This window comes from Electrophorus electricus, chromosome 3, assembly GCF_013358815.1.
Source record: "Electrophorus electricus isolate fEleEle1 chromosome 3, fEleEle1.pri, whole genome shotgun sequence".
Lineage (NCBI taxonomy): Eukaryota > Metazoa > Chordata > Actinopteri > Gymnotiformes > Gymnotidae > Electrophorus > Electrophorus electricus.
In genome coordinates this window covers 8792978-8805054 of record NC_049537.1, presented here as the reverse complement: position 1 = coordinate 8805054, position 12077 = coordinate 8792978, and the positions used below count along the sequence as shown (strand labels likewise).

The window sequence follows — 12077 nt, the reverse complement described above, 5'->3', positions numbered from 1 at the left end:
AAAGATCAAACTACGCGCAAAAAACACAACTCCAGAAATGCCTCTGTCGCCTGTGTTGTTGTTCTCAATCACGTCCGCGTATTCATGTTAAATCCGAAGCACAACAACGTCACGTAGGTGCCAGCGTCTTGTAGGGGAGTGAAGTGCACAGCATCACAGTAACACTCTGATAGACCATGTCTGCTCAGGTCGAGGAGACAGCCCCAGCCCCAGCCCCAGCCCCAGCTGCATCGGCGTCCAAAAAGAAAAAGACTCCCGCCAGTAAAGCCAAGCCAGCGGCGAAGACTGCCTCTCCAGCAAAAAAGAAGAAAAAGAAGAGCAAAGGCCCCGGAAAATACAGCCAGTTGGTAATTGAAGCCATCCGAACCTTGGGGGAGAAAAACGGATCATCCCTTTTTAAGATATATAACGAGGCAAAGAAAGTGAGCTGGTTTGATCAGCAAAACGGTCGGATGTACTTGCGGTATTCTATCCGGGCACTCCTTTTGAACGATACGCTCATCCAAGTGAAGGGGCTGGGTGCCAACGGTTCATTCAAACTGAATAAGAAGAAATTCGAGACCAAGACGAAAAAGAAGAGCTCTGCAAAGCCAACCAAGACAGCGAAACCCGCCAAAAAAACGGCCAAAAAAGCTGTGGAGAAAAAGAAAACCGCGAAGAGCACAAAGAAAGCAAAGACAGAGACCCCTGCCACGAAGAAAACTTCCAAGCCGAAGAAGGAAGCTAAAAAGACAACAGGCGTTGCGAAGAAGGCAAGCAAGACTAAGAAGTCTAAGCCGACAAAAAAGACGATTTAAGACTCTTAAAACCTGCTTTTCGTAAATGCTTCAGGCTAAATGCTTTATAGTGATTCTCAATCGTTTCCCTCCTGCAATAAGAATGTAACGTGCATTGTAAATAGAGAAAGGCTGCCAGATAGCCTATAATTAATTTGTCAAAACTTGTTAACCTTTTTCGATCTAGGCTATTTGTTTTACTGCTATAGCAAATTTAAACAACTATTCTGGGACACGCCCACATTTACATTCATGGGTTTCAGTTGCTGTTTTTATACTGTTTTGTTAGGCTACTTTTGTTACCGGTTAATAGAAATTATCTGGACATGCTTCTAGCCAAATAAAAGCATACATGTTTCACAACAAAAGTGTAAATGGAAGGATGCTTGTTTCTCTGCAATATTTTCAGTCATATATTACATCGCAGAAGCAGTGCTGTTAAGGAAACTATTGTTATTTGTGCCTGAATAATAAACTAGGTGTAAATGTCATGGTTTAAACTCATACAATTATTAGCAATTACACGTCATGTGAGTTATGTGCCGAACGTGTTAAACACCCAGCACCACAGTCCTGTTGACTTGGCCTGGCTTATCTTCGATTTAAAATGATTTTGTGCCAAGCTAGATGTAGAAACTTGTAATGTAACTTTTTAATTTTATTATTATTTTTTTTTTATTATTATTATTATTATTATTTTTTTAAATAATCGTCAAATCATGCAGAGTCACAACTTTCTAAGCACAATTACGGGTTGACCACAGAGAACTGAAATGCCAAGCACATTAAGTCAGAAGCAGCAGCATTTGTCTTAAGAATACTCTAAAGGTGTAATAAAAGCTATAACTGCCAAATCGCAACTAGATTGGTGTGCATACTTGCCTCACTTTTATTAAATACAAAAGTGCTTTTATAGATAGTTTTATTTGTGTATTTTTATAGTTTAAAAAACAAGCCTTTGCAAATGTGGCATTATAAAATAAATACATGTAAAAATGGAGTGGCAATGTAAATATTGGCTATTTGCAGAAATAAACTGCAAATAAATGCTTTTCACATTACTTTTGCAATATATTTACATTTTACATATTTACATTTCTGTTTGTATTAATTTTCGTCTTCCTGCTTTTCACTTTGAGGTCACTTCTGGAAAACTGCAAGTTGGGGCATGTTATTATAGCCTATTTATTTCTTTAAAAATACATTTACAGGTTATGTTTTTTTATAATATTTATTAATTTACTGTTATATTTCAACATTTACATACCTAAAATATATGTATAAATTGGTTGATTTGGCATGTTTGTGTTGTTATAATTTCATTCGTTAATCTGCTTTCTACGACACTAGCCCGCTAAACTAAGGTTAGTTATGGTTATCACCAGAAAATTTATAGAGAGGAGAAATGCCACTGTAATGTCTTCCGGGTTTGTCAGACGTTAGAGGCGCCCGCGAGAGTCTAAAACGAATGTGGGTTCAAGGAGCTAAACGCTAAAAACGAAAAATTAAAATGGTTTCTCGCCACTTTGTCACGATCTTTCTATAATCTTAGGAACTATGAGTTTGCATTACACTAAACCAGCAAAGAAAACTTGTATCTTCTTTTTTTCTACAGCAAACGGGTTAGGTGCAGAAGGACGCTAGCATTTCTGTTACTGAGTGCTAATTGGTTGGTGAGCTGACGCTGGAGTAGCATACATGCCAGCGTACTACTGCCCAAAACCCGTTTGCTGTAGAAAAGTAACATGTAAGTCTTCTTTGCTATATTTGGTATAACGCCAAGTAGTGAGAACCTATTGTAATATTTCGGTTTTAGCCGTTTAGCTCACCCTATCTCGCTGGCGCCCTCTGGCGTTGCGTCACTTTTTGATGTACCGGGAGGAAGTGGACAAGTTCCTCGTAAATCAGCTGTGGTAGCACCCAAAAGAAATGGCGGGGATCACGGAAGTCACTTGATGTCTGTATCAGCAAGATAGCATTTCCGTCTTTTCGCCCAACGCTGCCTACAGAGAAATGGTAAGATAGTTAATTAGCTGCACTTCCAAGCATTTTTATGTATAGCAAATATAACTGTATGTGTGATTTTGCATACGTTATAAATGCTATCACCAAGCTTGTATTGTTTTGAAGCGCTAGGGTGCTTTCATCAAATCGAAATATTATTAGCAAGCTAACGCTAACCTAGTTAGCTCTTAGTACATCCCCACCCTAGGTAGCTAACGTTAGCTAATCTTTCATGTTTACATTGACAATAATAATTAAGTTTGACAGTTAGATACGCTGGCTAGATTGCATTTGTCTGCCTCTATACATTGTTTGTGTTTGTGTGTGTTTGTGTGTGTACACACGGGTGTACTATACAATACTAGTTAGGTTTTTGCAAGAATATACATGAGCATTTTGTAATCAACTAGCCGGTTAATGTTAACGTTATAGCTACCCTTTATTATCGTCAGATAAATGTGTAACCGCTAGCAACAAACTGATGCTATGTGGGTAGTTAATCTATAACTGGTTTTCTAACGCTGTGAATCCAACCGCTCCGTTTTTCTGCGGTCCGTTGGCTAGCTAACTAGGATAGCTAACGCCTAGCTAGCTAGTTTGCTCGTTTTAATGGTCTATAATATTGTCCTCACAAGAGGCTTTGGATTTCCTCTTTTGTTTCTTCAGTACAGGAAATACTGTACATATAGACTGCACACACTTGTAATTGACATTTATGGTATTTAGCTGACGCTTTTATCCAATGCAATTTACAACTATGACTGAATGCAGTTTGAATAATTGAGGGTTAAGGGCCTTGCTCAGGGCAACAATGGCAACCTAGCTGTGGTGTAACAGATACCCTGTTGCTTAGTACATTAACTATTAACTTATTTTTTCTTTTATCGGGTTCTTTTATCAGGTTGCTTAAGATGAATCATTCTTTCTGAAGTTTGGCAGATTTGCTGCAATAATGTGCAATATATCTGAATAACTTTTTACTTGATGCACCCAATAACTGAATATACTGGTATTAAATGGTATTGTATCTGGGTTTAGAAGGACTGAAAGCGTAGAGTATTTCAGGAATTCTCTTACAGGTTCAGACCTGTGTAAAATGACTTGAGAGTTCAAGAGGAGTAAGCTTTGTATTGATTTGCAGTTCATGTGTTAGGGGTGGGGGCACACAAGTGAGGTGTACATATGATTATGGTCAGTGTTGTTTAAGTGAAAACAAGGGATTAATATCTGGTTTCTCCACCTTTCACCTTACCTTATCTGTATGGCTCTGCAGACGGCAACTCTGCGTCCATACCTGAATGCAGTACGTGCTACACTGCAGGCTGCTCTCTGTCTGGAGAACTTCTCCTCACAAGTGGTAGAGCGCCACAACAAACCTGAGGTAGAAGTCCGGTAAGTGTATTTATGTGCATATTTGCACCTGAAATATAACATTTTATTTCAGTCAATGTTGAGCACTATGGTGTTGTCTCTTGTTTATTTAATGCATAGTAATAAGTGATTTGAACAAATCTAAAAAATCTTAACATTTTTTCTTTTTAATTGTGACCTTTATGTTTTGAGCTTGGTGTAAACATGTTACCTTTAATAGCATGTCTTAAATGACAGAATGTTCAGTAATTTACAATGTGCAGTGCGTTATGTACACATAACCTTTAGTCTGTAGTGCAGGGAAATATGTAGGCCTACATCTTTCCAGACATGCATTCAGGGTATAAAGAAACACAATGGTGACTTCTCAAATTGTATTGTGGGTGTTTATGTAACACTGTTCTTTCTCACTTGAAAAGTTTTAGTGGTGTAAAATGTCTCATAAATTACAATTACCGATCAGCTTTGTTGATGTGATTCAACAGGAGCAGTAAAGAACTGTTGCTCCAGCCTGTTGTGATTAGTAGGAATGATAAAGAGAAGGTCCTCATAGAAGGTTCTATCAACTCAGTGCGTGTCAGCATTGCAGTGAAACAGGTATATTCAGACCTCTCATACCTCTGATTCACTCTCATTTGTTTCTTCAGGTTGCACATTTACACTTGAAATAACAGCACTGAAAATTTGGTAAGCCATTTTGGCTTGTGAATCTTGATTTAGTTCTGACTCATTCCATCTAGGCCGATGAGATTGAGAAGATTTTGTGCCATAAGTTCATGCGCTTCATGATGATGAGAGCAGAGAACTTTTTTATTCTGCGAAGAAAACCTGTGGAGGTGAGACATGTTTGAATGATAAGGAGGGTACAAAAAACTGGAAGTAACAGCTTGAAGTAATGTTAGGCCAAGTACTCTCACTAGCCACCTTGTACCTACACTGGTCATTTTATAAGGTACACCTGTTTTACATTTAATGTGTGTAATGTTATGCCCATTTTTTGGCATGAGGAATTCCTAATCCATCTTTTACCTCCATGATCCATGGTCAGTTTCTTACAAAGTCCTTAAAGAGATGGGAGGTGGGGAATGTACTGTAGTTTATCATCCTTCATTATTTTTCATTCCATTACAAATGTTTTGCATTCCCTTACAGATTTTCTGACTTCCCTCACAGACACATATGGCATAATTAGTAAGAAGTGTGCTGCATTTGCAAAGGAATGCAAATGTTCTTTGAGGGAATGCAAAAAAGAGATACTTTCCCCTCCGCACTATCCCATTAAGGGTTATGTAGTTTCTCATCATGAGGACATTGCTGACCGGATTCTTTTCTGAATGGTGTTACATTCTCACTGACAGCATTAACACTCGTGGTAGTGGCAAGGCTGTGAATGATGAGCTAGTCAACAACGGTGTTGTGGTGACCACTGATGAACAGCTTAAGTATGTTCATGGCAGGAGGTGCACTGTATATTTTGTAGATGTGTATAAAACTATTCAATGAATACTACAATGAATAATAATCTAAATAACAGAATAAGTGAAAGATAAATAAGTGAAAGTGAAAGGTATTTGAAAATATCAGTGTTTTGCTTATTGTCAAAATTTGTAACCACAGTTGATTTACAAATATGATGTGCTAAACAGATTCATGGTTTTCTTTTTTTTTCACTTAGTTTGGTGTTCTGTTAGTTAGAAAGCAGAACATTCAATGAAAGATATGACCAATGATAGTTATAGCAAACCGTTAGAATGACAACAGCTGCATTGACAAAATAATGGGAAACCACAAATGTCCTTTTGATTATTATTTTTTTTACCTGAATAATAAAGGTTAATATAAATAACAAAGTAAAACCACAAGCTGTTTTAGTTTTAATGACAGTTGTAAGATCAGTATAACCCTGCTCTTGTTTCTGCTCTCCTTTCTTTCTCTAGGGTTATGATATCAGCTTCCTCATTACTAATTTCCACACAGAGCAGATGTATAAGCACAAGTTGGTTGATTTTGTAATCCATTTTATGGAAGAGATTGATAAGGAAATCAGTGAAATGAAACTTTCAGTTAATGCAAGGGCAAGAATAGTTGCTGAAGAGTTTCTCAAAAATGTGAGTGCCATTTGTCCTCTAACACACAAGCAAGCAAAATACACTTTTACATTCTCATGGTAAAAGGCAGTACAGGTGATTTATTTATTTTTTTAATGTAAAATTTTTTTCACTCTTCTTTTAATAAATCAATAGAATACAGGAAGTTGTATTAATAACATCAGAACTGACATTTAGTTGATGTTACACAACCCAATGTGTGATATCTTTATTAAAACCTGGAGTGGACTAACAGTACCTTAATTTCCTCTTTTCAACTCAGTTTTAAGGAAGTGTCCATATACCCTCAGCGTATAGCCAACACTCAGTTCACCAAGGTCAGCAGACACATTGGTGGCAGCTTTGAGCCAGGGGGAGGGGGACCTTCAGAGAGTAAGCAGGAGGACATATGGTGTGAACAGCCAGTCAACATGGAGCGCCACCAAATGGGGATCAACTGGATAGAGGGTGTGTGCCCACTGCCACAGGACTGAATTCACAGTATTGCAGTGATGTAATACAAGAGCTCTGATGGAATTCATAGACAACAGACTTAGACTTTGTATTGTTCCCTCTACTGTTCAACTCTGACTTTACTTTTTCAGCTTCAAAGCCTCTTCTAGTTAATTCTACTCTGCACTCTTCTTCAATCTTCAGAGTAATTTTACTCTGCAAAATGTTTCCTAATTACTGCAATTAATCTTCTTATTCTTCTCTATCCATGGTTGTGCTCACAGCATTGCAATATTTTGAATTTCCTAAATGTTTCTCCATGTTCATTAACATTGATAAGTATGTTTATTCTGAATAAGCATATAGCCATCATTCTTTACTCTTGCTTCTGAATCAACCACAATTATTTTTATTGGTGTGTTTTCATAGATAGGCTTTTATTGACATATTTCCTAATAAAGGAAAAATTAAATAGTTGTCATGTTTCAATAATGTGCACTGTTTTTAAAAAATAATATATGTGCATAAAGCCATTTTAATTTTTTAAATTTTGATACAGTACATGGACTCCTGATGCACATGGAACACACAGACCTTAGTGTAGGCATAGAATGAGAGTTATGATAAATTCCTTTATTGGTTTTATCTGTAATTTCTACTCTTGTGTAGTTTGCAACTTTCTTCACATGATTTTTGCATTCTGTTATAATTAAGCCCTTTCTAAGTATTTTTCTGTCTTGGATGAGTAACACAACGATAATGACATAACAGCCCAAAAAGACAGTGTACTACCTGTCTGTCCACACAAACGTACATGCAGGTCTAAAGATATCAAATCCTCGATTATCTAGAACTCAGGTCTTTTCAGGGTTTTGCCTCAGCCTTTCAGAAATTATCTAATCAGTTGCAGACTAATTTTGCACACTACTGTTTCTCTGGAATTTCTTGAATCCAGATGAATATGTACATTTATAATTTAATATACCTTTTTTAGAGAATAGCTAATTGGACAAAAGTAAACAACTCATTGTATAAGGCATATCAAACAAAAGATATTAAACTTTACTCTGAAAAGCATTCAGCAGAATATAAGGTATCAGTGTCTGGAGGCTTTAATGTGACCAAGTAAACTACATTAGCATTAGTGTTCTATTAGCTCAATACTCCAAAGACCTTCATGTACATTTTCTCTACAATTTAGCTCTGTTATTTGTTCATTTTTGTGTGGGCAGCTAAATGTGTGGCTGTCTACTCCTAATAAGTGCATAGTGGGACCTACAATATTTCACCTGTCTCATTTTATAAGATGAACTGATTTAATCAAGTGTAAAAGTCCCACAATTTTTGTAGCACTGTACAGTTGTATCCTATTTCTCTAAGCAAAATTCAAGGCTAGCTAGATAATCTCCATTATATAATTTGATCTTTGGATCATCAGTTTCAGAATCCTTTGCAAGGCTGTTGTGAAGAGGTCATCTTTGTGTTTCAGGTCATTGGGTATAATAATTGTCCGGGTGACACATTTTTGCTGATTACCACACCAAAGAGCCAGCTCCCTGCCAGAACTCACGTTTCACCCTCCTGAGTGAGAGTCTCCTCAACACTACCCTCTCTCTATGAAAAATGTGATTATCAACTAAAATGCTTATAAACAGTGTGGTGATTAGGGGTGGCTTCTTTCAGCTCAGAACAATCTCTAGATTTAAATCATATCTTACAGCACCTTTCTGATTCTGTATGGTCAGAGTCATGTGGCTGTTTTTTGACAATTCAATTGTCAAGCTATGTTGCACTATTTCAGTTGAGAATGTGGGGTTGTTTTTGTATACGCTATATCACATTCAGTACTTTTACAATTACAGTAACAATTGAAATGTTTGAACAGAAGAAGCCGGGGCATGTTCCTGGGAAATGGCAGTCTCTGATTTTCTCACTCAAAAAGTTACATAAAAACATATCTAATTACAGGAGGTAAACTCTAAAATTAATGACTCCATTTATTTGATTTCACTTTAGTTTCAAAGTTCAGTTCCCATTCCCACTGAAAAGAAACTATTTTTTGACTTAAAAATGAATGCTCATTAAGTAAAATTCAGGGGTCACTATAACGCATCATCACAATTGGACTTCAATGCTTTAGTAATGTCAGGACTGAAAAATGTCAATTGCTTTTTGTTTGTGGGTGCTAATTTCAAAGAGTCAATATCATTGAAATTTTCTGTCCACAAACAATATTTTATTGCATAATTATATTATTTTATATGTCAACTATTATTTTATATATGGCTGGGCAGTGGTAGCTCAGTGGTTAAGGTACTTGTACTTGAAAGGATGTCAGTTCAAACCCCACTGCTAGCAAGTTGCCACTGTTGGGCCCCTGAGCAAGGCCCTTAACCCTCAATTGCTGAAGTTATATTCAGTCTTAATTGTAAATTGCTTTCGATAAAAGTGTCAGCTAAATGCCATAAGTATCATCCCTTGATACTCAGCAAGAGCAAGAGCAAGAAGGGGACAATATCAAAAGCTCTGCATACAACTAGCTGTGAAGGTGACTCAAAAGAAGCACAAAAAAGTGATATGGTTTTGTGGTCAGGTACGACAAACATGGAGGTTTTTGGCCAAAATTCAAAACACTTGTGCAAACCTAACACCATTAAACCCTACACAAAGACAATCCCAACAATGAAGTATAAGTGTGGCAACAGCATGTTGTGGGGATGCTTCCCCAAAATGATTGAACATCTTATTAAAAATGAATGGTACAGAAAACAGTGGAATACTACAAGACAACATGCTTCATTCTAAAAAAAGGAAGCTTGTGAGAAATGTCACCTTTCAGCAGGAGACCTCTTCACAACACCAAGTGGTATCTGAGTGGTTGAACAACAAAAATAAAATGTCCAGATTTCAGTCCTGTTGAGAATATCTGAGACTATATGAAAATTGTGGTTCACAGGCATCATCCAACCAACCTGAACAACTTGGAGAAAACACTCCTAAACAATTTGCAGAGATGGTAGAAACTTACCCCAAGACTTGGAGCTGTTATTTCAAAAAAGGTAGTTCTACCCAGTACAAGTCAGGAAGGGGTTGAATATTTATACACTACTTTTTTCTTTTCTTGTTTTTTTTTCTTTAAGAGCATAATGGTTTTAAATAAAAATACTGCCTGGAACAATCTGTAACAAATATATCTTTTAAGGGGAATAAATACTTTGCAAGGCACTGTATTTGCTCACTCATTAAGTAACATTACAAAGTCAAATATATATATATATATAGAGAGAGAGAGAGAGAGAGAGAGAGAGAGAGAGAGAGAGATAGTTTGGCTTTTCATGTCTGTTTGATATTTGTTTGACACATATGGATGCTTTGTTTTGTTTTCAGAATATTTCAGCACTGAGAAAATTCCAGATCCCATGAGAAGAGGAATCGCTTGCCCCAGATATAGAGCTGGTTGCAGTCAGCTGTCAAGCTTCCCATACGCTAGCGTCCGGTAGTCTCGTGCTCCTTCCTTTGGTTTTTCGTTTCGCTCTTGGTTTCGTTTGATCAGCCCCTTTGGTGTTTTCATTGTCATTTGTTTTCATTAGTCTTGCTATTTAACGTTACACACTGTTTCCTTAGTTAATTTGCTGTTTGATGTTCTAAGCTTCTGTCTGTATTCTGTTCATTGCTTGCCAGTCGTTTCCGTTGTTTCTTTATTGTTTATCAGCTCCGTTGCTGTTTTCCATTTATTTCCCGTGTTCTCTGTATCGTTATTTGCCCTGTTTTTTGTATTTGTGTTTTATTTATTCCGGATCTACCCGTCTGGGTGTTTCGATTATGGACTATGATTGCGACTCTGTTTGTGGTTTTGCCCTTTATACATTTCGTTCTATTCCGCGTTTTCGTCCAAATACTTATCGCTCTGCCCTACAGCCGTCTTGGATGACACTAAGACATTATTCTGACTGAATGTAACTCTTTTGAGCTCATGTTGGACATTATCTAAGTTGATTACATTTATGACATGATAATGTGTTCCTGGGGAATTGTTGATTTTTGTAATACCTTTGATTTATTCCACATCTTAATTCTGTAATAGGGCATCAGTAGTTGTAAATATACTTTTACATAATTTCCATAGAGGTATAATCATTTTGCTTAAGTTAATATTGAGAGATCTATCAATAAGAGATTTTTAAGCATATATCTTGATAGCTATAATTAAAATAGATGCTCTGAGAAAAAAAATTCTGATTGTCCTGGGCTCTTAAAGCAGCACTGAAAAATTGGTGTGGTATCTGCAGACTTGCTAAAGTACCCATACTGACCTTGTCCACTGCTGAAAGTGCCCACAATGGATATGTGAACATCAGAACTGGACTATGGAGCAACAGAAGAAAGTAGTCTAGTCTGGTGAATCACATTTTCTTTTACATAATGTGAAAGGCCAGGGCACATGTGCATCATTTACCTGGGGAAGAGATGGTACCAGGATGCACTATGAGAAGAAGACATGGCAATGAACGCAGTGTGATGCTCTGGACAATTTTAGATGGGAAACCTTGAGACCTGGCATTCATGTGGATGTTATTTTGGTATCTACTGCCTACCTAAACATTGTTGCAGGTCAAGTACACCCCATCATGATAACAGTACTCCCTAATGCCAATGGCTTCTTTCAGCAAGATAATATGCCCTGCCACATTGTAAAAGTTGTTCAGAAATGTTTTGAGTAACATGACAAAGAGTTGAAGGTGGTAACTTGGCCTCAAAATTTTCCAGACCTCATTTAGAGCAAGTCCATGGGATTTGCTGGAAAAGCAAAGATAATCCATGGAGGCCCCACCTCACAATTTACAGGATTTAAAAGATCTGCTGCTAACGACTTGGTGCCAGATGTAACAAGACACCTTCAAAGGTTTTATAGAGTCCATGACTTGATAGATCAGAACTGTGTTGGTAGCACAAGGGGGAGGTACACAATATTAGGCAGGTGATTTTAATGTTGTGGCTGATCAATGTATGTCTGCATGTGTACAGCTGGATGTCTAAATGCCATAGTGACACTGTACTCAGTCATAATTGTAAATTGCTTTGGATAAAAGCATCAGTTAAATGCCATAAATGTAAAATATTAATTTAAAATTTACATGCCAGTCTGACTGTATGTATGCATAAACAATTTAGAAATGGATGTTTGTGATTGCAAACCCTGCTGGACCTTGAGTGTGCAAGGATAGTTGGCCAGTAAAGCCTGATTCTGATCCTGATGTTTGATGTTTGAAAAAATAATGCTGTGTTATTGTTATATCAAGGGCTCTTCAGGCAACACACCACAAAGATATTACAGTTACAATTCTTGTTCGGCATATAAACAGAATACTTCTCATAATGTGCAAAA

At 37.1% G+C, this 12077-nt stretch overlaps 2 protein-coding genes across 3 annotated transcripts; both read left to right on the top strand.

The window, feature by feature from the left end:
- Positions 1-94: 94 nt before the first annotated feature.
- Positions 95-1639, top strand: LOC113575939 (histone H1.10). Its single transcript, XM_027007781.2, has one exon. It carries the CDS (start codon positions 177-179, stop codon positions 795-797), a length of 621 nt encoding a protein of 206 aa, XP_026863582.1. The 5' UTR covers positions 95-176; the 3' UTR covers positions 798-1639.
- Positions 1640-2199: 560 nt separating this feature from the next.
- arpc4 (actin related protein 2/3 complex, subunit 4) lies at positions 2200-11870 on the top strand. Of its 2 annotated transcripts, none has more exons than XM_027007906.2 (6): positions 2200-2792; positions 4054-4172; positions 4637-4748; positions 4892-4987; positions 9648-9750; positions 10079-11870. In XM_027007906.2, exons 1-6 carry the CDS (start codon positions 2790-2792, stop codon positions 10189-10191), a joined length of 546 nt encoding a protein of 181 aa, XP_026863707.2. In that variant the 5' UTR covers positions 2200-2789; the 3' UTR covers positions 10192-11870. The 2 variants fall into 2 exon arrangements, with proteins under 2 accessions (XP_026863707.2, XP_026863709.1); XM_027007908.2 differs by lacking the exons at positions 9648-9750; positions 10079-11870 and adding exons at positions 6089-6259; positions 6522-7168 and having other exon boundaries at positions 2205-2792.
- Positions 11871-12077: the final 207 nt, after the last annotated feature.